Raw genomic sequence first — 26,460 nt, forward strand, 5'->3', positions numbered from 1 at the left:
AATCAATTAACACCAATTCTGGCATTGGATTAATAAAGCCATTCTTGCACCTGGTTGGCGTGAACTCATCTGTTTTCACTTAGTAGGGTGGCATTAAACTTTTTGAGCTATTAATATTTGGTCGTTGGAATTGAGCCAAGCTATGCAAATGTACCTGTCGATACAGTTCTGATTACACTTCGTACATCCATCTATCAGACAAGGTTTTGACATACGTGGAAACAGGGCTATGATGTATTCAAAATGTTCTGCAAATCATGTTTTGCATCATCTTCAACATTATTATTTTATAATATAACTTTTACAAACCAAAAAAGTTTCATCTTGGCATAAAGTTTTCGTTAAACACATCCATCCGAGTTGTGGCCATTCACATAGTTTCAGCTCATATAATAGGACAAATTACTCTACTGCAGCAAACTAAAACTCAGTATGTATCTGAGAAACAGAATGCCACATATTATGGTTTGTGCAGCAAACGTTCATATCTCTCTTTCCCGTGTATGACAGTTTCCACACTGACACCACTGCTTCACTGGTGGTGCCATATAAACATCCTGTAATCAATAAAACAAATGTAATCGATATATGTCATTCATCGATATGTCGTTCTAACGCGTATCTACTGGAAGCTTTCAATTTGGGAGTTGGATAGATTGAGAGTGTAAAATTACAAAATGAACAAATCTTTTATAAAATCATGAGTATTCCAACCCAACAATTCGAAGCTTTGTTTCTGGGAGTTGAAGATGTGCATTGATCAATTCATTTTTCCCACTTTCTTCAAGTGAGAAGTGAACATAAATTATAATCATAAATCCAATTTACTAGCTAGAGCTGCTAAATAAAATTTGAAGCAAATATTATAACTATAATATTATTATATTATAGCTACGTGAAACGATAAAAAGTTATTAAACGATGATTGGTTGTTCGAAAAAGGTTATAATTTTATTAAATAGTAAATGTATTCATGAGTAGTAAAATGATTGCCTTTAGTTTAGTATATATATAAGAGACCTAAAGTTAAAGATAAATTTACCTCCATTCTCCTAACTTCCTCTGCATCATAACTCTAACCATAAGCTGCCTGCCACAATCTTTAACCACCTGATGCTCAAAAACTCTCAGTCACCTTCGATAGAACTAGAAGCATTGTTACAATTCTTTTGTTCGTCAATAAAATGTGTCAATACAATAATTCAGTAAATTACGCTAAAAATTAATTGAGTAAATTAAATAACGATGCCGATCTAGTAATTCAGTAAATTCTCTAACGACGAGAATCTGCGATATCACATACAACACGTTTTACTAGCGATAACATTTTTTATGACCTAGATAAAAATTTTGTGTTGGTGAAGACTAAAAAGTAGATAAGTGCCGTACTTTTTGAACTATAAACCGCACCCCTATATAAGTCGCATCTGCTTTATATTCCAAAAAAACAATAATAAAACAATGCATAAGCCGCACCTTTGTATAGGCCGCAGAACTCAGGACGGTGCTTTTTAACGCGGCAGCAACTTTGCTGTTTAAAACGGAACAGTGTCTAGCGGCACTGTTTCGTTTTAAACAACAAAGTGGTTCATCGCTTTTTAACCTAATGCCTAACGAAACAGTACTGTTAGGCATTGTTTCGTATTTTCCTTCACCGCTAGAGGCGCACCAACCGGAGATTCTGGTTAATGCGCCCGAGCGATGAAAGAAAAAGCCACAGAATAGCCGCAACCCTATATAAGCCACATGGCTCAAATCATCAGAAAAAAGTAGTGGCTAATAGTCCGAAATGTACGGTACATTTATCGCTCACATACTCTTTCATATATGCTCACTATATACGTCACGAATAAAGCCACCCGCTTAAATCGGAGTGTTTTAAAAAATGATCTTATTTAAACGTTTGTATCTCTGGGCAGGGCTGGTCTACAAAGACAAAAATGACATCCAATTGTAGAATGTTTTAGCCTTTTATTGGTCTTACTTTCATTTGCATGACCTCAATAGTGCAATCACATCTTTAAGGTATTTTTCAATTAGCATATACCACTGTTACTTTAACAACAAATCACTAACTAGCTTAGGCACCTTTTCTACGGGTGCGGGGGCCTATTACTCCAGACCCTGAAATGCTCTTGAGAGTAGCCATCTTACAACAACGACTAACATTTCTAACTGAACACACGAATCACTCAATCGAATAACAGAGTGGCTTTCAGCCTTCATACGCATAATCTGTGGGGGTGAAATCCGTGCAGGCCCCGAGATATCCTGGTTTGAAAGCTGATTGATATTCATGAGGGTGATATGTACATACTGTATTTTAAAGTTTTCATGATTTACAGTTTATGGAGAGGAAAATTGACATACACTGTAGGTATACATGTAGGTATACATGGCAGCGTATGTGCTGGTAAATGTATATGTACACATGCATGTACACATGTAGGTATTCATGTATGTACACAGGTAATTACACTTGTAGGTATGCATGCATGTACATATGTAGGTATTCATGCAGGTAGACACACACTAAGTTTTGATGAGTAAAAAGTCATAAACCATTGTTTTTAAAATTAATGTTATTATTAGTTTACTGATTTATAAAGTTTTTTCTTAAGAAGCGAATGCTTATAGCGCGACTTGAACCTACTAGCTTCTTCATCACTCCTGCATGGACAAACCCTTGTAGCCATACAAATAATTAGTCTGAAATTTTAGGTTTCTAGTTTGTAGCCACGTTTCTCTCCTGCGTAGTCGACCGGATTCCTACGTAACCTGCAACAGGTCAAGTTCCTAACAAAGAGTAAATCATTGGGATGGGGTTAGTTGCATTTTTATTCGCTGCAAAAGTATCGGATCATTGAAAGTAACTGAACCGAGCCTTTTTCTAAAATGACTCACCTGCAAACCAGAGACACCGAAAAGCTTTTTCATTTTTGCCGAGTCTCCTTTGTACTAATATTAGCTGTGGTATTACGAGTAATGGTAAAATTATAAGTACTGTTTACCGGGTGCAAAAAACTCTAGTTTGAATTTCATAGAAAAAAGCTCTGAGATTTATGGCAATAAAAATTGAGCCTATTTAGGAAAGTTTTTTGGCAGAAACCATGCGCAACAAGCAAAAATGAAGGTTCAGAAATACGAGATTAAAATCAAATTGGAATTGCAAAAAGTTGTAAAAAATGTAAGAAAAAGCTGTAAAAAATGGCAGGAAATTCTACAATCAAACCAGAATTGTAAAGTGATAACTTTAGAAAAATCTTAATTCTGGGCAAAAAATCTTAAGGTTGGCTACATCAAGATACACAAGAGCTTTATAAGAGAGAAATCACAGTTTCAACTTATTCAAGCAGGTCGATTTATTCATCATGTCTTTTGGTTCAAAATGTTGATTAAAATCAGTTAGTTTGGACTCCTTTACAACCTTGTTTACACGAAGAGATGATTAATAGAGTCTACTGTTGACAAATGCACTCAATAAGGAGGAGTGACTGCCCGCGGTTAGGATAGCATAGAAATGCCAGTTTAAACCACCTAATTTAAATAGGTATGTAGGGTGCAAGATGTAACGCGGAGACGCATATCTGTTTCTCTTCAAAGCTAACTACAACCACAGTAATCTGGGTTGACGAGTTTTATGCAGCGAGGTGTAGGCTATAGGTACACAGTAGACGCTCCTATAACGTAAATAATCCGTTATGAGAACATTTGCGTTATCGGGAATTTACATTATACGAACAGTAAAATACATGTAAATTGCCTAATCTGTTCCAAGATCTTTCCAAACTCACCCCATTGGCAGTTCAGATAGGAAAAAACTAAACCCAAGTTTTAATGTAATGACTGTACAGTAACTGCGGTATGATTGGTTTGTATCGACCAATTTTTTTTCTTATCACTTTCATTTGCTTTACAGTTCATGATTGCGGTAACTGTATATTAAGAGCGTACACCTTCAATATCAATTTTAATTAATTTTTTCGCTTTTTAGACAGCAAGGTATATGCTGGAGACAAAAAATAAAAACATATTGTATTTCTAAAATGTAGTAAAACAAAAGTAGATATTTACTATATATATATATATATATATATTTATATATATATAACAGCGGTGTCAGTCCGTCCGTCCATCTTTCTGATGTTAAGATTAGACATTAGAATAAAACATTGATTTTAATGAGACTCCAATTAGTGATATTCAGATTGGTAGACCTTTAGGTATTTCTGAATAATTGTGCACATACTTATTCCCTGTACTTTTTTAGCATACTTGACAATATCTCATTGCCCACTAGACAGTCAAAGTACTGGTATATATAGTAGTGATGCCTGTAGTATATAGTAGTAGCCTATATAGGCTACTACTATATTATAGTAGCATACGCTGTTTTTTCTTTGGAATACAGCAAGAGAGAAAACCCTATTTTTAAGGCCAATTATGGTATTATGGTTATTCAAATTGAATTTTAGATTTTACTCCAACTTGACGCTTTAAATTATAGAGAACTTTTTATGTAATAGGAAACAAAAGCTTTGCGTAAGTTCTTTATCTAAGTGAATCATAAGCTATAGGATGCTTACGTGAAAGGAGGCTTACGTTATAATAGAATACTTACGTTAAAGGAGGCTTAGGTTATAATAGAATACTTACAACGTTATAGAAGGCTTACGTTATACAAGTATCTACTGTATGAGAAGCTGAGTTTTTGTGATGAACTTTTAATGTCGGCTGAATGTTTATCACCTTTTAACCAGAAGCAAATTGATGAGGAAGACTGGTGGTAACACAGGACGGTGGATTATCAAAATTACAGCAAAAACTAACATTAATCAAAAGAAAATGTTGTTCAACCAATGAGGAGCCAATTAGATTGATGTCATTAAACACAATGTTATTGCTCAGAGACAGTTTTTAAATCATATTTCTGGCAGTCGCCATAAGAGCAGAAACCCTAGTTTTGAAGTTGTCTTCAATGAACACACGTTGCGATTATGTGTTGTGAAAGTGTCCTCTTGTTTGTCTGAATCACCTAACATTAAAGTATTACAGCTGTACCTTCTTTTATCCTTTTTCATGTATTTACACTTTTCATGCTCTAGAAGTTACAGGAGAAGACAACTACTAAACACGCCAAGTCAACTTCTCTCTACAACTAGGTTTAGCTAGTTCCTCGGACTGCTGATGCTGTAGAGCCTCGGAAAATGTTTTGCAGAAACTATTTAGCTCTGACTGCCATATTTATTAAAAGAACAATTATGGTTTTTTGGTTCTTTTGACGTAAATCATTCCCTGTGGCCGCTAACAGATACAGAATATCTAAAATTCATGTTGGCAAATTGTAGAGCAATTTTCAAACATACTTCGCATTGTTTAGTAAGGAGTTGTCTGCAAGTAGAATCAATGCTCGATGCTAGTATGCATAGCTCTTTATTGACATTGGCAATCATCAACAAAATGATGATTTTCGCTACGTGCCAAAAAGGAGAAGACAGCAATAAGGAATTCTAGATTGAGTTGAACGAATGTGTTTTAAAAGTTGATAATCTAGTATTAACTTTCGGAGAAATTAGTATTTCAGAGCTTCGATAGTAAAGTGTAGATTGAAGTAACAGAAAGTTCATAAACTGAAACATATGATGGATGAAGTATGTTGGTGTCACGGAATAGAAGCTGATGTTTGTCATGTGTGTGGAAAGATAAATACAAATACTCTGAGCATAGTTTACGCAGAGTTTCTGAAACCCACAAGTACAGAAATGAGCAAGCTTGTGATAAGGCAACATGTTTAAAGATTTGGTTATTTGATTGGTGTAAGTGTGGTAAGCTGAAATACATGATCGGTAGTACACAATTCTTATGCATATATGTACGCGTATAGAGTTAAACCTTTACGTTCAATGTCAGTTCATTCCAAAATCTTTCTATGTAAAAATTTTTGTACACCAAATGTTTAATAAGTATAGACTGAACGTTGAGTAAGCAAAAACTGACATCTTTAATAATTATAACACATGATACCTTGAGATACGATTGTCTAGACTTACAATTTATTTGAGATACGACATGAAAATTTCTACCAATTTTTTGCTGAGCTGCGACAAAAATTTGAAATACGAATCGATGATCGCCGTGAGTGCCGCTAGGGAGCAGTGCATTTGCTTAGCCTGTTTGGTTGTTGTCTCACCACCACTGCATTCACGCGTGCTTGCTCATCTCTTTTATTTGTTTTATTTTGGATTATACACCCTAATTTCGGGATCAACCATGGGTCTCAAGGCTAAAGACAAAGGTGGTGAAAAGAAAAATAACACCTCACCTGTCACCGAGGTAAGTACCGTACAGTAAAACCTTTTTTTTTACTGATTTTATTGACATTTATCATACATCAATATGTTATTTTATCATTGTGTGTTATTACTAGTTTAGTTTTGCCATACAAAGATGGTTATAGAACGAATTAAATTCATATATCAAGGCACCACTGTTTACTAGCAATTACACATAGCTCTGAGACATGTACATTTAATAAAACTATGGAAACAGTTAAATAAATAACTATATTTTTTAAGCAACTAGCAATAGATTTCATGTCTACTTTAGAGAAAACTTGGAATATCTACTATGGATGTGAAGTGGCAACGCCAACATTCAAAGTCGATGTTTTATTTGTATGGATGACAAGATAGGATACCGAGTATTGTTTATAAGTCTATTGACTTATGGAGTTTATCCAACACTGTTGCCCAATGTGTAAGATTTTGTCCAAGGTTTTATCTGTTCTATAAACATAAATAAAACATATCAAGGCCTAGGTGAATTCTTGGCATCGCACAGGAAATAAAAACAGCTTATAAACAGTGTCAGGTAACATACTGTAGTTGCCATTGGCTAAGTTTACTAATTAGCAAATTTGTTAATTTGAATAACTTAAGCTAGTAACTTGACCTTGTCTAAATATTTACTATAATAAGAGCCATGAAGCCAGCCTGTAATTGTTGCATGTGACGTTATGCGTCATGATCTCTGCCAATCATGATGTCAAAGCATGCTACCATTTTTTCAAGTGCTTCAAGAACAAGTATTTTAACTGGTGTAATGAATATGACTACAGTTATTCATTGTATATCAATGTAGCCACCTGGCCTAGTAGCTAGAACGTCTGCCTGCAGACCTGGAAAATCCAGGTTTAAACCCAGTTCGAAGCACATTTTCATTCCTAAAGCTGGACAGCTGCAACTGGACACACAAATGACAGGTCAGCAGACAAACACTGAGAATTATTTATGTAGATATGCTTAGACACGAGAGAAATAATTGTGCAATAATTGCAAATAATTGTACAGGTATTAGCTATTTCATCTGTCTAAAAGATTTTTGATAAGTATGGATTGATCATCAACATGAATTTGAGTATTTACGCTTTGTTCGTGTGGGATCATCATAAAAATGTGAAAGCTTGTAACATGATCTGACGTGAAGAGATAGTGGCTTCTGATTACTGAGCTGATATTAGCACAGGGAGCCACAAGAGGTTCACCAGCGTTTGTCAAGAGGAATCCAGTTTTTAGGCATTTATTCTGCACAATAACTAACATTCCAATCGTACCTCTGGTAGTGGCCATTAAGCACAGGAACCCTGGTTTAGAAGTTGCCATCAACTGAGATGTTACCTCTTTCGATTGATAAGTGTCTCTATCGACTGAAGTTTGTCATTAGTTCCTAAAGTGCGTCGCTGCCAACTGAAATGTGTCGCTATCAACTGAAATGTGTCATTATCGCCTGAAATGTGTCGCTATCAACTGCAATGTGTCACTATCAACTGAAATGTGTCGCTATCACCTGAAATGTGTCGCTATCACCTGAAATGTGCCGCTATTAGCTGAAATGTGTCATTATCGACTGAAATGTGTCGCTATCAACTGAAATCTGTCTCTATTGACTGAGGTGCATCTTTATCGCAGCTGTCACCAACCTTTTTAAGATTAAGGGCTATTTCATGGAAACCGAATAGTATGAAGGGCTACTTCTGTGATACAAACTTCCTCAATAGCCAAATAGCACAGATCACTTTTTAACAGTAGTAGTAGCATTAGTATTACCATTATGGGAAGAAACTGATCACACAAGTGTTAATTATTCTCATGATTATTCAAAGACAGCATATTTAAAAATGCTTTATTTATAATTATCGGTTACAACATTTGAATGTCAAGGAAATCATTAGTCAAGTCACAATTAGCTATATAGTCTTTTTTGGATAACTTTTCATATTTCTGTCCACCATTTGCCATTAATTGTTACTACGTTTTTGATGAACGCATGTTGTCTCTTCTTTGTCCCATTAGTGAAAAGCCCAGCATTGCAATTTTCTCGCCAGTGTTATGTAATCTGGTGATTAATATAAGCTTGCAAGTTTTAGTGTGTGTGTATTGTAAATGTGTATCAGTAAAGCGTAGTGCGTTTGTTCTCGCTATCATTCATGTTAAAAAAGGTTGATTCACAGAGATATGTTAACCAAACGAACCAGCGACTTTCACAGCTGCTGTGTGCAAACACTACTATACTTCTCTATGTTCACCAAGCATCAACTTCTGTTGCAGACTCATGGGATTCCAAGGGATGTGATTTTGCATCGTTAAGATTTCGTAATCCATTGACAATGAAGCCAGGTGTCGGCCGGTTTTTAGATGGAGCTATATTTTGACCAGTGCTATTTTTAGAAAGTCTCATGAGCTCCTAGTAGGGACTGCCGTACACCCACCAGCGACCCTACTTCATCTACTGTAAACTGTGAAGCCAGGTCACGAACGTGTCACCGAAGCTCTCTATCAAGTCACTTGTCTATCTACCCACTGATATCAGAGAGTAATCCCCTAATAATGTATCAACAAGATACTCTGTGCAAATACTCATGTCTGACTACTTAAAAAACTCTTATCGACTAGGCCAAAAAAAGCGAACAAATTCAAAGTTGCTACTGTCTGTTTGCATCCCACAAGATAGGCTTACCTTCACACCCAGAAACTGTTATTATTGATTACGCAATGATGGTACTTTGACTAATATCAACCCAGAAACTTACCACCTAGGTAGACATGCCATAATGCAAACGCATCGACATTCCTCATCAATTCACTACTGACAACTAGCATCAGAAAATGGACCTTTGCATTAGACTTTAAGTTTAACCCTACCATCGCAATTTTTCAATATGCATAACTCTTACACATATATTCTGAATGATTTCATCAATAGTGCTACATTTGCCATACCAACTTTCAATCACAAACGCAACTGTACACTCAGTTTTGGATCATCTGCCAAAAACTAACTTTGCTTTTTGCACAAAAAAGTCATACACAGAAATGACTCAAACGTATTATTACTCCTAGTAGAACCTAAGAATAAATCGCATTATTTAAATATTATTATAGCAACTTGTTCTGATGTACAGGTATTAAGTATTACCTCTGTGTCGAAAGAACTTAGGTAAGGTAAATATGGATCGATTATCAACGTGAATGGGTATATGTACGCTGTGTTAACATCATTACTCATAAAAATGTGAAAGCTTGAAAGACGATATGACAGGAAGTGATGCTTAGCTTCTATAAACTCAGTTGCGCAAACGATAACCTGAAACTCTACTATCAGCTTCTTAGACGCATGAGATAGGGTGGGTGTCTCGAATGACCGATGGGGCCAGGCAGCAGAAAAGCTCAGGATAAAATATGTAGTGTCAAGCATACTATCCATTGCTTACACTTGCTTTATTTTTATGGATGAGTATAAAGAAAAATGAAATAGCTCAAATCGCAAAAACTTTCCAATTTTATTGCCAAGAGCAGCGACACAAATATTAGTTACTCACTAAAATATGAAATAATCACTCGAGGCATTGATGACTAAACTAATATATGTATGGGTGCCGCTTGTCAGGCAACACATTGAAGCTTCCTTTACTGGTTGATAAAGTTTTACTGTTCATCTTCGTCATCACTCAGCTACAGTAAAAACGATACAATAGAAAGCTATAAATAGTAAACCAGATTGATTCAACTAAACCAACTCATAGACAATCCAATGACCATTGTATTAAGTTGTATCACATCAAATTAAAAATTTTTTAATTTGATCACATTGTATCGGTATTTTTCTATTATTCGCGATGTTTTTGATGTTTACAATGATCTGACTGCCAGGATGTTTTAAGATAAAAATTCTCAAATTTTCATCGCGGTTAAAACGCTCACAAGAAAATGACTTCTCCAAAAATATCATCAATATTCGCGCTTCCTGTTTGTCCATCTCATTATGTCCCTCTCGGCTATTGCATTTGAGCTTGCAGTGTTACATGTCTCTATTGACATATATTATTTTGTATTTGCTCATCATTTTTGGAATAAAACTTTAAATGTAGCCTTAGATACATTGCTATAGATGTCTCAAAAGATATAAAGCATTTAAAGGAAACAGCGAGGCGAATACTGTGTGAGTGTATGAGTACTTGATGCTGATGAGACCGTAGGTTTATCACTTATAAACAATAATTATGTACGACTATTGACATGATTTTTGGAGAAGCGTGGGCGCATCTTTTCTTCTGAACGATGTAATTGCAATCAAATTTGGTCGATTTTGATCTTAAACCATCCTGTCAAACCTTAAATACAGTCATACTTCGACTTACGAGCTTAATGCGTTCCGAGACTGAGCTCGTATGTCAATTTACTCGCATGTTGGTGCAATTTATTTATATATAGAACAATTAAATATATATTGATTGGTTTCCATACTCTAAAAAAAGCAAATAAAACACTCACAACAAGATATTGTAACAGAAAGAACATGTTAGTTATTGTCTCAACTTACCACATGCTTTCAAAAAGCAACAAATAAAAAATAATGCAAGGAAATGTGATTAATTAAAATGTAAAATTAAATACATACAGTAGCAGCTAACGCTAGCATTTGCCAAGGAGAGATATAAGTGTTATCCTTCATTACAACAGTTGAATTTGATAAATTTGGATTTTATCAAAGTCTTGAAAAACAAACTTAGAAGCAAACTTTCAATTTTAATGTAATTAAAATTTCTTCGGCGTTCATAGTCTGAAGTTTCTGGTGTTTCTTGCTAGTTAGCTAATTTTTCCTTTGTTTCGCTTTTATGACTAGCCGGCCGTTTTAAGAAAAAACCTATCTAAGGACGTTTGTCTTTGTCGCCCTTTCAATATGTTGCGATTAGTACGAACACTGGTGTCGTCACAAAGGGTTAATGCACGACCACTAGCCAACTTGTCCGAAAGTCAATTTTTTATAGTTTTGATAGATAGCACTGGCCTTTTCACTTTTATTGAAACATCGTTTCAGTTATGCTGTCAACGGCCAATCTTTTATCCAATGCCTGAGCAGTCTCTCCATCAGCGGTCGTGAAGATCGCTGCGCCGTTTAGAAACTATGGTTAGTCCTTTTGCAAACTAAATGTCCTGAATATAATCCTTCCGTTTGATAATTGTGGATATATTTCTGTCATATTGCTGAGCTAGCTCAATCACGCATACACATTTCGCATATTTTACTGTAATTTTCCGTTTAATATCAATTGTTATCATTTGCTTTTTCTTTCCATTATCTTTCATTTTACTGGCAAACTTTCGGTCTACGCACCGTACTTTTAATTCACATAATTCTGCACTGAAAATCGCGCACACAAAAAACACGGTACAAAAGTATAACCTGAGCAGTAGAAAAATACAGAGTGATGCCGTTCTGATAAAACACCTCCGGCATACTTGGCAACTGACTCACGTGCTCGTATCTCAAACATGGCTCGTATGTTAGTGCTAAAACTTGCTTAAAAGCTGACTCGTATCTCAAGTTTCTCGTACGTTGGAGCACTCGTAAGTTGAAGTATTACTGTAATTGAAAGGTTGAAGAAGTAGGGCATGTAGAGAGAGTGATCCACTAACAGCTACAAGCTATAGAATTACATATAGAGAACATAAATAAAAATGTGATACCGTAAGGATCAACTACCTCTTCAGAACAATCCATGTGCAAATTACACAAAGTTGAAGCCTTGAGCTTGCATAACGTGACACGCCTTACTTAAAGTTCCCGTTGAGCCAATTTTAGATGAAACAATCTGCTAGCACACGTGCTGTTCAGCGGTCAATACGCTAGGACACTTATATTTCGCTAGTATTTAGTTTCGTGAGTAGCACACAGAGTAAAATTTCGCTGCAACTTAATTTCGCGGCTCTGATGAGTGCGAAAATATAGTGATGTGAAAATAAATGCAGTGGAAAAAACATTACATTCCTCAGGTCCAGTTTACTAATAAGAAAAAAATTCAATTTGGGAATAGTTCGTATTTGTAAACCACAGGTTGAAATGTGTGGGCGAGATCGACAATTCAATTTGATCACTTGCTGCCATTTATTTCTTAGACTATCAATGACGTCTAGGTCCCTCCCGCCGTGACTTTCACACTCGAATCCCAAGAAGAAGAAAATAGATAGGTAACAACTTCACAACCAAAACTGTATAACCCTTACGCTGCCATAAACGCATTTATGCGGTTTTTAGGGGCCACTGCCAAAAACGCATTTTTTGACTTTCTCAGCAATTGTGTGGTAACCTGATTTTATTATTTGTTGACCACATAACCCACGGTCTTTAAGAGTTTTATGAAATTGACTGTGTTGTCCGAAAATTTCTCTATAAAATCAGCCTAAAACAACGAGGCAATTTTTAACTTTTGTTTGAGAATTTCTAATCTAAAAACGAACATTTTTCTGTGAGTTCATTAACTACCCCGCGTGAGTCATAAAACAGGTAATTAGTTGTTGATGACATAATAGCCAATTTAGATTTTCGTGATTATACAGATGATTAAAGTAGAACTTGAAAAAATACTGTATACATATCATGAAGCAATATCGGCAATTTCGGTAAAATGGCTGGCACTAGGCCGGTAACGGATTTGTACATGGTTGGCAGTGAAAGAGATAATGTGGTTGGACCTGATGAGGGTTGATATTGTTTTTGGATGGTAATAAAATTCATCACTACAATAATTATTCTTCAATTTTATGACTTGACCTACCTGACTTTCATCCTCATCAGTTACAAATTCGTTGACTAAACTGATATAATCTTAATTTGCTTTGCCATGCTGCTCAGTCGGTGTATTAGCTATATAGAGTTTACCAGAAATTTCCCATTTATCCCAAACACAGACGAAAATTGCCTCCGTTTCTAATATGAAGATTTCATTGTGGATATCAATGGACAAAGCTATTTAACTTCGCGTTTTCGCTCGTTCGTTATGATAGTTTAGTTTCGCTCATTAAATTTTCGCGAGAGGATGACATCGCGAAAACGCGAAAGTTAGATGCCGCGAATACATAAGTGTCCTAGGGTATGTGAAACAACCAAATTTCAGGTCATTTGAAGAATCAGTTTTCTTGTAACTGGCTAAAATACACATGCGCATTTAGCCATGACTTGAAAAACAACCACGACCTCAACCAGCTTTCTGAGGCTGTATATGAAGAATTGGGCGTTATTGTTCAGAGCAGTTGACTGATGAATTGACTGTGTTCTTTACATTTAGAATAACAAGCAAAACATTATAGTCAAATCTTTCAGTTATCCTCTTAATTAAAGCTAAATTATTGCTGGAGCAGATGAAGAACTGCTTTCGCTTGCATCTTCTCTAATTGCTTTTAATAATATCACCCTTTAATAGAAGTGGTAGATTTATAAAAAGTAAAATATTCTAGCCATGGGCGGGTATAGTTGGTGGTTCAAGGTCAAATCTCGCGCCACTTATACTGTGAATGTACCACTGAAACTTTCTGCACATAAAAATAGCAAAGGATCTCTACTTTGGAAATAATTGTAATTAGTTGAAGCATTTAGGAACTTGGACTAGCATTTTATAAACAATAATTCTCAATGTTAATCGCAACAATTATTAATTTATAAACAGTAACTCTCAATGTTAATCGCAACAATTATTAATTTATAAACAGTAACTCTCAATGTTAATCGCAACAATTATTAATTTATAAACCGTAACTCTCAATGTTAATCGCAACAATTATTAATTTATAAACAGTAACTCTTAATGTTAATCGCAACAATTATTAATTTATAAACAGTAACTCTCAATGTTAATCGCAACAATTATTAATTTATAAACAGTAACTCTCAATGTTAATAGCAACAATTATTAATTTATAAACCGTAACTCTTAATGTTAATCGCAACAATTATTAATTTATAAACCGTAACTCTCAATGTTAATCGCAGCAATTATTAATTTATAAACCGTAACTCTCAATGTTAATCGCAACAATTATTAATTTATAAACCGTAACTCTTAATGCTAATCGCAACAATTATTAATTTTTTGATGAGTATTGAATCCAGTCATTTTTGAAGCATTAAAAACACCTCTAACAACGATTGGCCGAGCCCAACAGTTTTTCAAGCCACAGTCAAACACACATGTACATTATTTTAGTCCATTATAAAAAACTGACACTCCAAATAACTACAAGTTTCTTAATTCTGCATAAAAGACTATCCATAACAACATGTCCTTAACAACATATCCTTAACAACATGTCCTTAACAACATGTCCTTAACATGTCCTTAACAACATGTCCTTAACAACATATCATTAACAACATACCCTTAACAACATGTCCTTAACAAAATGTCCTTAACACACATCCTTAACAACATGTCATTAACAACATGTCCATAACAACATGTCCATAGCAACATGTCCATAACAACATATCCATAGCAACATGTCCATAACAACATGTCCTTAACAACATGTCCTTAACAACATGTCCTTAACACGTCCTTAACAACATGTCCTTAACAACATGTCCTTAACAACATGTCCTTAACAACATGTCCTTAACAACATGTCCTTAACAACATGTCCTTAACAACATGTCCTTAACATGTCCTTAACAACATGTCCTTAACAACATGTCCTTAACAACATATCATTAACAACATACCCTTAACAACATGTCCTTAACAAAATGTCCTTAACACACATCCTTAACAACATGTCATTAACAACATGTCCATAACAACATGTCCATAGCAACATGTCCATAACAACATATCCATAGCAACATGTCCATAACAACATGTCCTTAACAACATGTCCTTAACAACATATCTTTAACAACATGTCCTTAACAACATATCCTTTACAACATGTCCTTAACAACATGTTCATAGCAACATGTCCTAACAACATACCCTTAACAACATGTCTTTAACAACATATCCTTAACAACATATCCTTAACATATCCTTCCCAGATTGTTTCACCTAAACACGGCCAAATAGAACCTTAAAGAATAGGGAAAGCATAATATTATTATGCTTTATTATTTATCTTGAGGTGTTGACTGTTGTTGTAAAAAAAGAATCAAGGAGATTGACCAACCAGAAGCTGAAATATAGCCAGCCAAACACAGGTCTACCAAAAAACATAAGTGTTTTGGTAATCATCAATATATGACGTATGAAATCGACTTGTGTGCCATTGGTCAATTAAGCCAACTAATGCGCTCTCCTATAACAATCACGGTGTTTTAATTGGTTTAATCCCTGGAAGCATAGAACAATCAAATTGCGCCTAACAATCATTGCTCTGAGAATTCCGAACCAGTCCCTCTGACGTGTAGATTAGTTTTAGCATAAAATAATTACAAGCATCTATTATTTCGCAACATTTCGCTATCTTTAGTTAGTTAGGTCGCTATCTTGCTACTTCAGCTCAGTTTTGTTGTTCTCCCACTTAGCTTCCCTATTCAGACTCATCTTTAGCGCTGTTCAGATTTTTTTAGTTATAGCTAATAAATGGAATCAATTAAATCAATCATCAATCTCGGTTATCATTTGGAATTTTCTACAAATTATATTAGTTACATCATTTATTCTAGAGGCAGATATATTATTATTTTGTATAATATGCATTATGATTATTATATTAATCATAAAAAATAACCATAGATAAGCTAATAGATAAATAGAAAAATCAATTCAAAAGTTATTTATCATTTTCTTTTCTCACAGCAAGAGCAGCACGGTCAAGTTATTCTTTTTAAAATGATGGCTGTAGTGAACTTACAATCTGTTAATAGTGACGATAATTATGAAAATCAACTGAATGCTGCAGTAGGTACACAGTGATGAATGTATGATGAATGAACAAAAATTCATATTCCCATTTCTTATTCTAAACAAACTGCAAATTGCGGCTGTCACATATAAACTATACACACGCCGTTCGTTGAACAGAGGATCTCCGGAGCATATCCGTGGAGATTGAGTTAAAATTTGAAGCACAATAGTCAAAATCTGCTCTTCTGCTTTGAAAAATCATGGCGAGGGGTTGTGGGCAAATGCCTTTACCACGCAATGTTTGCTTGATATTCCTGAGAAACCAGAGCTAGCCTGTAAACTCTTTACTATCGCGAAAAGCTTTTCACATCTCGTAGCCTAAAACAATCATTATACGTAACGGCGGTAAGGGTGCGCAACTCCGGCACATTACCAATAAGTCGATTTCATACGTCACAGTTCTCGGGATTTTCGAAGGGTTTTCCTCTGATTCGTTATTAGGTAGACCTGTGTTTGGCTGGCTATATCTCAGCTTCTAGTGAGTCAATCTCCTTGATTCTTTTTTTAGAACATCAGTCGACACCTCAAGATTACTAATAAAGCATAATAATATTATGCGTTCTCTATTCTTTAAACTTCAGTAAGTGAAGGAAACAAAGCACAGCATACTGAAATGTTTGACATAACAACATCGAAGCCCAAGATAGCCCGATATTTTACACCAAAACAAGAAAAAGAGATGACTATCACAATGATGCTGGTGGAGAGATACCACTATGCAAGAGTATGAGAGTGATTTATGCCTTTTAGTATTTCCTTTTCATTTTCACTAGTTTTTAATTTTTTAATGAAAAGTTTACCCTGCGAAGTACTGAAGCCACGAAAGCTGAAAACGAAGTACCAATGATTACTATTAAGTAAATAAAATCAATTAGTAAATTAGGTACGTTAGTCAAGTTAGTAAATAGTAAGCTATCCAACTACAACAACAGGACTGTGTTTGACAATGTCCTGAATCACTGTTTAATGGCGGACTAACTATAAATTGTTTAACGACAAAATTATTCTTAATTAAAGTTGTCTGCCCCTTGACTGCTTTTACAACGCGAGTAGTTTTGCTGCCGTCAACCCCTTCACATGTAGCCAAGCAGCTATTAGACTTTATGACAGTTACTCATCCAGGTATATATATTTAAGACATCTGAGTACATATTTATTTGTCACATTCTCTCCTTTAGTGATAATATTCTGCATTTTGAAGCAAACTCGACGGCTCAAATTTAGGATTTTTCTACCCATTGCCACTAGATAGCGTTCACAGACATAACTCCATAGTATGATACAACTTTCTAACAGTCTCTTGCTTCAATAATTAAAACCAGAACCGAGCAACTGGCATGAATCATAGACTAATAATGGGCAGGCTAGTGTCTAGCTCAAAATCTTGCTTTACACAGAAGTGATATCATTACTTCTAACTATATGAAATTCAGGTAGAGTTATGAAATAGCTTCATTTATATTAGCGACTGTGGAATTTCAATAAGATCAGTGCTCTACTGTCCCACCAGCTCTTTGATGATAAAATCTGGAATAATACTGCAACAACGATTTTACTGCTAGAACACCGTTGCAATGATCTAAAAGCGTGATAATATAAATTTGACGAGTATTATATCGTCATGACGACAATTTGGACCATCTGAATAGCTTTAAACGAACAGCTCAGCCCCATTTGCGGTTCTGTCACTTACCCTCCTTCGTTTCTGTGGTCGTCCATTTAGATAGGCTTCACTTAAGGGCTGATCGACTGTGTTAGATTCTAGCCTAAGCTGTCTTTTTATGTCCTCCTCTATGATAGCTACCCAATCCTAAGAGAAAACTCAGATTGACAAAGATATGAGAGAAGACAACAATCGATATGATCATCTACGTTACATCGTATGACCAAATTGAGGAAACATTATTATGATAAGAGCATTATAGAGTTGTACATGATGACATCACTGAAGCATCTGTAAGGTCACCTAAGGGTCATCTGTAAGGGTCTTTAGGATTACTACCATTTCAGTTCAAGTTCTAGAACAGCTATGGCAAAATGGTGGATCTAAATCCGGATCTTTCCAGTTTTTTTGTGGATCTTTCAAGTTGCCTGTCAAAAAGGTTTTTTGAAATATTTTTTGAAAATTTGATTTAAAAAAAATTTTGTAAACTTCTTTTATAAATTTTGTAAATTCATTTGTTTCAACAATGAATTTTGTGAAAAGCAGTCATAGGACACGACTCACAAATACTCTTCATGAACTTTAAGAGTCACTAGAAGTAACAAAAAACCGTGTTTTGATAGTATTGTGAAGTCAAAGCCTCACTCATCATTTTTCTCACTGATATCAGACATATTTATTACAGCACATTCATTCACTGATTTATAGTCAAATTATTTATATAAACAAAAAATTTTCAAATCGTATTTGAGGCCTTGTTTTAAGATGCGCATAAGTAATTGCATGTTTATATACGGTAAAAAATAAAAGTGCACATCTTCAGCTCGTTGTGGATCTATAATGCGTCAGATTTGGCTGTAACGGATCATGGCCAAAATCATTTGGCCATCCCTGTTCTAGAAGCTTCTATCTAAGGGGAGATTTCCATCTTGACAAAAACTGACTGAACGATAAAAACCTGCACTGAGTGTCACCAATAGTTGCCAGCAGTCCGAGCGTGTTTTTGAGTTTTGACAAAGAATTGCAGACAAAAAACCTTTCATACACCCAATGCATGGGTAAAGGTCGGCACTTATGCAATAGGAAATATCTGACAAAGTGTTGCAACCAATATGTGAGCCATGAATGTTAATTTTGTTTTTCGTTGAGTACAGCCATTTTTCAATGAGCTTGACTTTCTGTAGCATCTGGCTGCATGACCGAAAGCAATGCTACCGTTACACCGTGTACGAGCTATAGAGCCTTGCTGCGTTAGATTGCCTTGCAGCCAATATGTGAGCTGCGCTTGATAACTATTACCATGAACTGTATCTGATACTTACAGCTGGTATCACGGCGCGCCAATCTGCGGCCGATGCCTCTGACAGTGAGGTGGTATCTATAGGGCTTGCAGGTGTTGGTGTAGTCTGTGTGGGTATACTGGTTCTCAAACTATTGGGTTGAATGGGTTGGGTGGTTGGAGCAGCATCTGCAAACTCTACTGAGTCCTACAGCAGAAAAGATATGTGAGAAAAATGACAATTAGAAAGAGTAGACTAGATTCTCAATATTAGATTATATCTTGCCACAGCAAATCACAATAAAGTTCCACGAACTAAACATAACAGCGCGTTCACCCAATTGTTGAACTAGACACTATAACTGCAAAAATCAAGGTCCGATCATAACAGTCTCACAAAGCTGACATATAAGGATATCATTGTGCACAATTATGTAAAATATGATGACAACAACTGACAGTTAAGCAGAGGTTAATGTGGCTTCACAATAAACATTATTATATGATGCTGTAACAAAGTTCTTTGACCAGCAACAATAATTGGAGTTATTATTTATTCAAGGCGGACTGGGGGGAGACTAATAGCAATGAATCTACAAGCAAAGCTCTCGCGAGTCTGTTGAATATTTACATTACACATTGAAAACTCGGATAATATGGATTGTCGATTGTATCTTTATAAATATCAGGTTAGAAACCAACTAAATGGCTGTAACCTACCGGTTTGATGAATTAATTCATATGAATGAACCAACTTGCGTCTAGCCAACTCTTGATCATAAGGTTAACTGAACATCCAGATGAACAGGTTACATTTTATGTTATAGGTTCTAGTTACACTCTTGTTAATTGTCCGTTATTGAAACAAACCAAACAGGAAGAACATTGCTAATGGTAGAAAAATCATGACAATCATTGGCATCATATCCTCAGGATTACAAGGTGCGGAATGGTGAGTGAAGGAAGCAAAATGGTTGTTTCCAACTTCCACTCCTGCATTTATATGCAAGTGAATAATAATGCAACAACAAGTCAATACAAAACAACAAAATTGTAGAATAAAACTGCAATGGCACCATTGTAATTCTAGTGTTTACCATGGTAACGCCAAAGCTTCAAACTTCAGGAGATCAATGAAAGTTGATTTATAAAAGTACAAAAAAGAAGACAAATCTCTCTGATGGATAAATTATTTCAATGCAACTGGATGACCCAAAGTACTGCTCAGGGACCAGAGTAACATTGACAAACAGCCACAATACCAACTTGACTTTAATAGCACCTTGAACATATGACCCAAATACGGTACACCTAAAACTCAAAATATAAGATATAAGATGAACAGTTATTTGACCTACATGATAGTCGCTCTCTCCTGACACCGGACTAAGTGTCCGAGGGCTGTCTGTCACCATGGAATAACCATTTGCACGAACTAAGAGGTTGTCAAGACTCGTGACTTCAATGTTGTTTACACTTTGCTGGAAACCTGAACTGCTTATTTGAGAGCGGATGAAAGTTCTAAAGACGTTTCCAAGCATTCTGTTACCTACCACGCTCCTAGCCTGAAATAGTTATATTAAACAGAGTCACACAGCTGATCGGATTACAGTAGCGAAAGTACAATGATCTCTTCCTACATCCCTTTCCTGAAACAGAGATACTGAACAGTAGTTGAAACTGGGATACTAAACACTAGTTGAAACAAGGATACTAAATAGTAGTTGAAACAGGAATACTAAACAGTAGTTAAAACAGGGATACTAAACACTAGTTGAAACAGGGATACTAAACAGTAGTTGAAACAGGGATACTAAACAGTAGTTGAAACTGGGATATTAAACAGTAGTTGAAACAGGGATACTAAACAGTAGTTGAAACAGGGATACTAAACAGTAGTGGAAACAGGGATACTAAACAGTAGTTGAAACAGGGATACTAAACAGTAGTTGAAACAGGGAAACTAAACAGTTGTTGAAACAGGGATATTAAACAGTAGTTGAAACAGGGATACTAAACAGTAGTTGAAACAGGGATACTAAACATTAGTTGAAACAGGGAAACTAAACAGTTGTTGAAACAGGGATATTAAACAGTAGTTGAAACAGGGATACTAAACAGGAGTTGAAACAGGTATACTAAACATTAGTTGAAACAGGAATATTAAACAGTAGTTGAAACAGGGATACTAAACAGTAGTTAAAACAGGGATACTAAACACTAGTTGAAACAGGGATACTAAACAGTAGTTGAAACATGGATATTAAACAGTAGTCGAAACTGGGATACTAAACAATAGTTGAAACAGGTATACTAAACACTAGTTGAAACAGGGATACTAAACAGTAGTTGAAACTGGGATACTAAACACTAGTTGAAACTGGGATATTAAACAGGAGTTGAAACAGGGATATTAAACAGGAGTTGAAACAGGGATATTAAACAGTAGTTGAAACAGGGATACTAAACAGAAGTTGAAACAGGGAAACTAAACAGTTGTTGAAACAGGGATATTAAACAGTAGTTCAAACAGGGATACTAGAAAGTAGTTGAAACATGGATATTAAACAGTAGTCGAAACTGGGATACTAAACAATAGTTGAAACAGGTATACTAAACACTAGTTGAAACAGGGATACTAAACAGTAGTTGAAACTGGGATACTAAACACTAGTTGAAACTGGGATATTAAACAGGAGTTGAAACAGGGATATTAAACAGTAGTTGAAACAGGGATACTAAACAGTTGTTGAAACATGGATATTAAACAGTAGTCGAAACTGGGATACTAAACAATAGTTGAAACAGGTATACTAAACACTAGTTGAAACAGGGATACTAAACAGTAGTTGAAACTGGGATACTAAACACTAGTTGAAAAAGGGATATTAAACAGTAGTTGAAACAGGGATACTAAACAGTTGTTGAAACAGGGATACTAAACAGTAGTTGAAACAGGGATACTAAACAGTAGTTGAAACAGGGATATTAAACAGTAGTTGAAACAGGGATATTAAACAGTTGTTGAAACAAGGATACTAAACAGTAGCTGAAACAGGGATATTAAAAAGTAGTTGAAACAAGGATACTAAACACTAGTTGAAAAAGGGATATTAAACAGTAGTTGAAACAGGGATACTAAACAGTAGTTAAAACAGGGATACTAAACAGTAGTTGAAACAGGGATACTAAATAGTAGTTGAAACTGGGATACTAAACACTAGTTGAAACAGGGATACTAAACAGTAGTTGAAACATGGATATTAAACAGTAGTCGAAACTGGGATACTAAACACTAGTTGAAACAGGGATACTAAACACTAGTTGAAACAGGGATACTAAACAGTAGTTGAAACAGGGATACTAAACAGTAGTTGAAACTGGGATACTAAACACTAGTTGAAACAGGGATATTAAACACTAGTTGAAACAGGGATACTAAATAGTAGTTGAAACTGGGATACTAAACACTAGTTGAAACAGGGATACTAAACAGTAATTGAAACAGGGATACTAAACACTAGTTGAAACAGGGATACTAAACAGTAGTTGAAACATGGATATTAAACAGTAGTCGAAACTGGGATACTAAACAATAGTTGAAACAGGTATACTAAACACTAGTTGAAACAGGGATACTAAACAGTAGTTGAAACTGGGATACTAAACACTAGTTGAAACTGGGATATTAAACAGGAGTTGAAACAGGGATATTAAACAGGAGTTGAAACAGGGATATTAAACAGTAGTTGAAACAGGGATACTAAACAGAAGTTGAAACAGGGAAACTAAACAGTTGTTGAAACAGGGATATTAAACAGTAGTTCAAACAGGGATACTAGAGAGTAGTTGAAACATGGATATTAAACAGTAGTCGAAACTGGGATACTAAACAATAGTTGAAACAGGTATACTAAACACTAGTTGAAACAGGGATACTAAACAGTAGTTGAAACAGGGATATTAAAAAGTAGTTGAAACAAGGATACTAAACACTAGTTGAAAAAGGGATATTAAACAGTAGTTGAAACAGGGATACTAAACAGTAGTTAAAACAGGGATACTAAACAGTAGTTGAAACAGGGATACTAAATAGTAGTTGAAACTGGGATACTAAACACTAGTTGAAACAGGGATACTAAACAGTAGTTGAAACATGGATACTAAACACTAGTTGAAACAAGGATACTAAATAGTAGTTGAAACAGGAATACTAAACAGTAGTTAAAACAGGGATACTAAACACTAGTTGAAACAGGGATACTAAACAGTAGTTGAAACTGGGATACTAAACACTAGTTGAAACTGGGATATTAAACAGGAGTTGAAACAGGGATATTAAACAGTAGTTGAAACAGGGATACTTAACAGTTGTTGAAACATGGATATTAAACAGTAGTCGAAACTGGGATACTAAACAATAGTTGAAACAGGTATACTAAACACTAGTTGAAACAGGGATACTAAACAGTAGTTGAAACTGGGATACTAAACACTAGTTGAAAAAGGGATATTAAACAGTAGTTGAAACAGGGATACTAAACAGTTGTTGAAACAGGGATACTAAACAGTAGTTGAAACAGGGATACTAAGCAGTAGTTGAAACAGGGATATTAAACAGTAGTTGAAACAGGGATATTAAACAGTTGTTGAAACAAGGATACTAAACAGTAGCTGAAACAGGGATATTAAAAAGTAGTTGAAACAAGGATACTAAACACTAGTTGAAAAAGGGATATTAAACAGTAGTTGAAACATGGATACTAAACAGTAGTTGAAACAGGGATACTAAACAGTAGTTGAAACTGGGATACTAAACACTAGTTGAAACAGGGATACTAAACAGTAGTTGAAACAGGGATACTAAACAGTAGTTGAAACAGGGATACTAAACAGTAGTTGAAACAGGGATACTAAACACTAGTTGAAACAGGGATACTAAACACTAGCTGAAACAGGGATACTAAACAGTAGTAAAAGCAAGGCGATCATTTATTAAAAACAGAAACAGCTGAATAGTTTTATATACACAGTATTTTTATGCTTCGAATGGGTTCCGAATTAACCGCTGTCAAACGAATTCGCATTCTACTGTTTAAAAAATTTAGAGTTGCACCATAAATATTTCTAAGATTCATGATGTATCTCTCAAAACAAAGCTTGTTAAAGTAGGCTTGTTTTCGGGTTACGGTCACTTTTCATTTCATACGTAGTCGACTAGTAGTACTAAAAGGTATTATTTCGTCATCCTCGTACGAGCAACCCATATTTGGCATGTAAAGGCAAAAAGTCAAGCAGAAACACAAATGAGTAACAGTATATTTTTGTAGCAGAAAAATATTTCTGCAGCAGAGCCTCACGTGGTTGTGAGCTAAAAAGTTTTTAACCCCTGCTTGGAAGAGCTAAGCAGAGTATTAGCGATTCTGATCTATAAGGCGTGCTTGTTTCAATGTCAAAGTATGCTCTCAGCGAATGCCTCCGTACAAATTTAGTGATACGGAATGGCATCGATTGTGCTCGTATTTACCGTTGTATGATTAGGCGTGGAAGCAACTCCAAACCCATTCGAAACATGGAAACGCAGTTATGGGTTAAACTTAAACTCAATAACTTTCTGTAAAATTAAACACAGATAGCTATCTAGACACAACTCATCTAGGATGGATACATACAATAATTTCATCCACAAGGTCCAAGGTCCACGATACGCTTTCAGAAAGATTTGACCTTGAATCGAATAGTGTGTTGCCAAGCCGGAGCCCTTCTCTAATACCTGGTCAAAAAAACATACTCTCTTAACACTTTGTGTTGGGCCACTGACACAGTAGTTACCAACCTATTACCCTGTATAGTCAAACCTCTACATAGATCTACAGTGAACCCATAGGATACGATTTTGATCTTTTCCAGGGTTGGCATCGTATGGTGAAAAAATCGTGTGTAGAGGTATAGAAACTATAGTACTTATATAATGCAAAGACCCCTTGGTAAAAATTGTCAAAATTTTGTATAAGTGCTGTACATATTAGTAACCAAATAGGATGTTAACTTACTAAACACAAACTTCAAGCTAAGTTTTAGTAAGTATTTTTATCTATTTTACTGAATTTCAACTTTTTAGCACTAAAATTTTATCACCAATTAGTTTTTGGCTTCATTTTTTAATATAATTTTAGCCGGTCTCATTAAAACCTTTTTCAACCTAATCCGGCAAGAAAGCCCAAACGCTGCTGCTTCCGTGATAGTGGATTTTTATAAGCAGGTTAAGAGAAGTTGTCTGACCACTGCTACCGTTTTAAACATGAGAATTGAGGAGCTGAGAGAAATCAGTCATAGTGTCTCATTTAGGCGCTGTGAAAATATTTTCAGTGAGCAACATGCGGTGTCTTTGTTATTTTTACGTACCTAATAAGCACATCGACTGCCAAATTTGAAATCTGGTGAAATTTGTTAAAATTTGTTAAATTGGTATGATAAAATAAGATTTGTACGGTGGGGTGAAAAATCATCATGTTCCACTTCGTAAGGTAAAAAAATTGTATATCAGGGTAGTCGTAATCTGAGGGTGTACTGTATAGAGTTAATTTATTACGAGACGCGTTTAATATGTTAAGGTTTTCATATGTTAAAACAAATATTCCGACAACTAAAAACTAATTTATTTAATTCGTTGCACAGCTGAAACACCTATGATCAGTCCTTAGTAGATACTGCAGGCAATTACACAAAACATTAAAGGTAACTATAAAAACTAAATAATACGTAAAAACACTCAAGTATTAAAATAATGATCAACACAAAGAGGTCTTCATAGCTACTTTTTCTTGGCCACACATAGAACAGAGGTATAGGCTGAGCAATGGGTAGGAAGTTAAAGCGGTGACAGAGGTAAGTGAACTAGCTCACTATAGCTTCCAACTAGTTGATGTTAAACTAACTTAGCGCATTTATTTTTATTTATTAAATGACTCTTACTCTTATTTTCAATCTTCACCAAACTCACGTTTTTACCGAAGAAACACTAGAATGCCTAAGGAAACATCAAACGCTTTATGTTAGGTATTACTTTCAGGCGTGGAGTCAAGATATGTGATCAAATTACAGTGGTGTGCTAAATAAACTGGACCACTCATCTTGTTGAAAAACTAAAATTCTCATTTAAAGCACTTTTACTCATTGTGAATTAAGTTATTAGTCATAAATTATACGAGGTCTGATCCAAAAGTTCCCGAAATGGAGTTGTATACTCGTGCATATTTGCACGATGGAAAAACCCATTGCAGG

At 35.2% G+C, this 26,460-nt stretch overlaps 1 protein-coding gene across 1 annotated transcript in view; it reads right to left on the bottom strand.

Annotated features, from left to right (window-relative positions):
• Window positions 1-9,731: 9,731 nt before the first annotated feature.
• LOC137401428 (large proline-rich protein BAG6-like) overlaps window positions 9,732-26,460 on the bottom strand; it is a 58,040-nt gene continuing 41,311 nt past the window's right edge. Inside the window, exons 18-22 of the mRNA XM_068087765.1 lie at window positions 24,849-24,949; window positions 20,535-20,741; window positions 19,220-19,384; window positions 17,928-18,044; window positions 9,732-10,010 (exon numbers count right to left, since the gene is read on the bottom strand). Coding sequence (XP_067943866.1) covers window positions 9,984-10,010; window positions 17,928-18,044; window positions 19,220-19,384; window positions 20,535-20,741; window positions 24,849-24,949 — 617 coding nt within the window. The 3' untranslated portion in view covers window positions 9,732-9,983. The remainder of the gene's footprint in view (window positions 10,011-17,927; window positions 18,045-19,219; window positions 19,385-20,534; window positions 20,742-24,848; window positions 24,950-26,460) is intronic.

The sequence above is a fragment of the Watersipora subatra genome, chromosome 8 (genome assembly GCF_963576615.1).
Source record: "Watersipora subatra chromosome 8, tzWatSuba1.1, whole genome shotgun sequence".
Lineage (NCBI taxonomy): Eukaryota > Metazoa > Bryozoa > Gymnolaemata > Cheilostomatida > Watersiporidae > Watersipora > Watersipora subatra.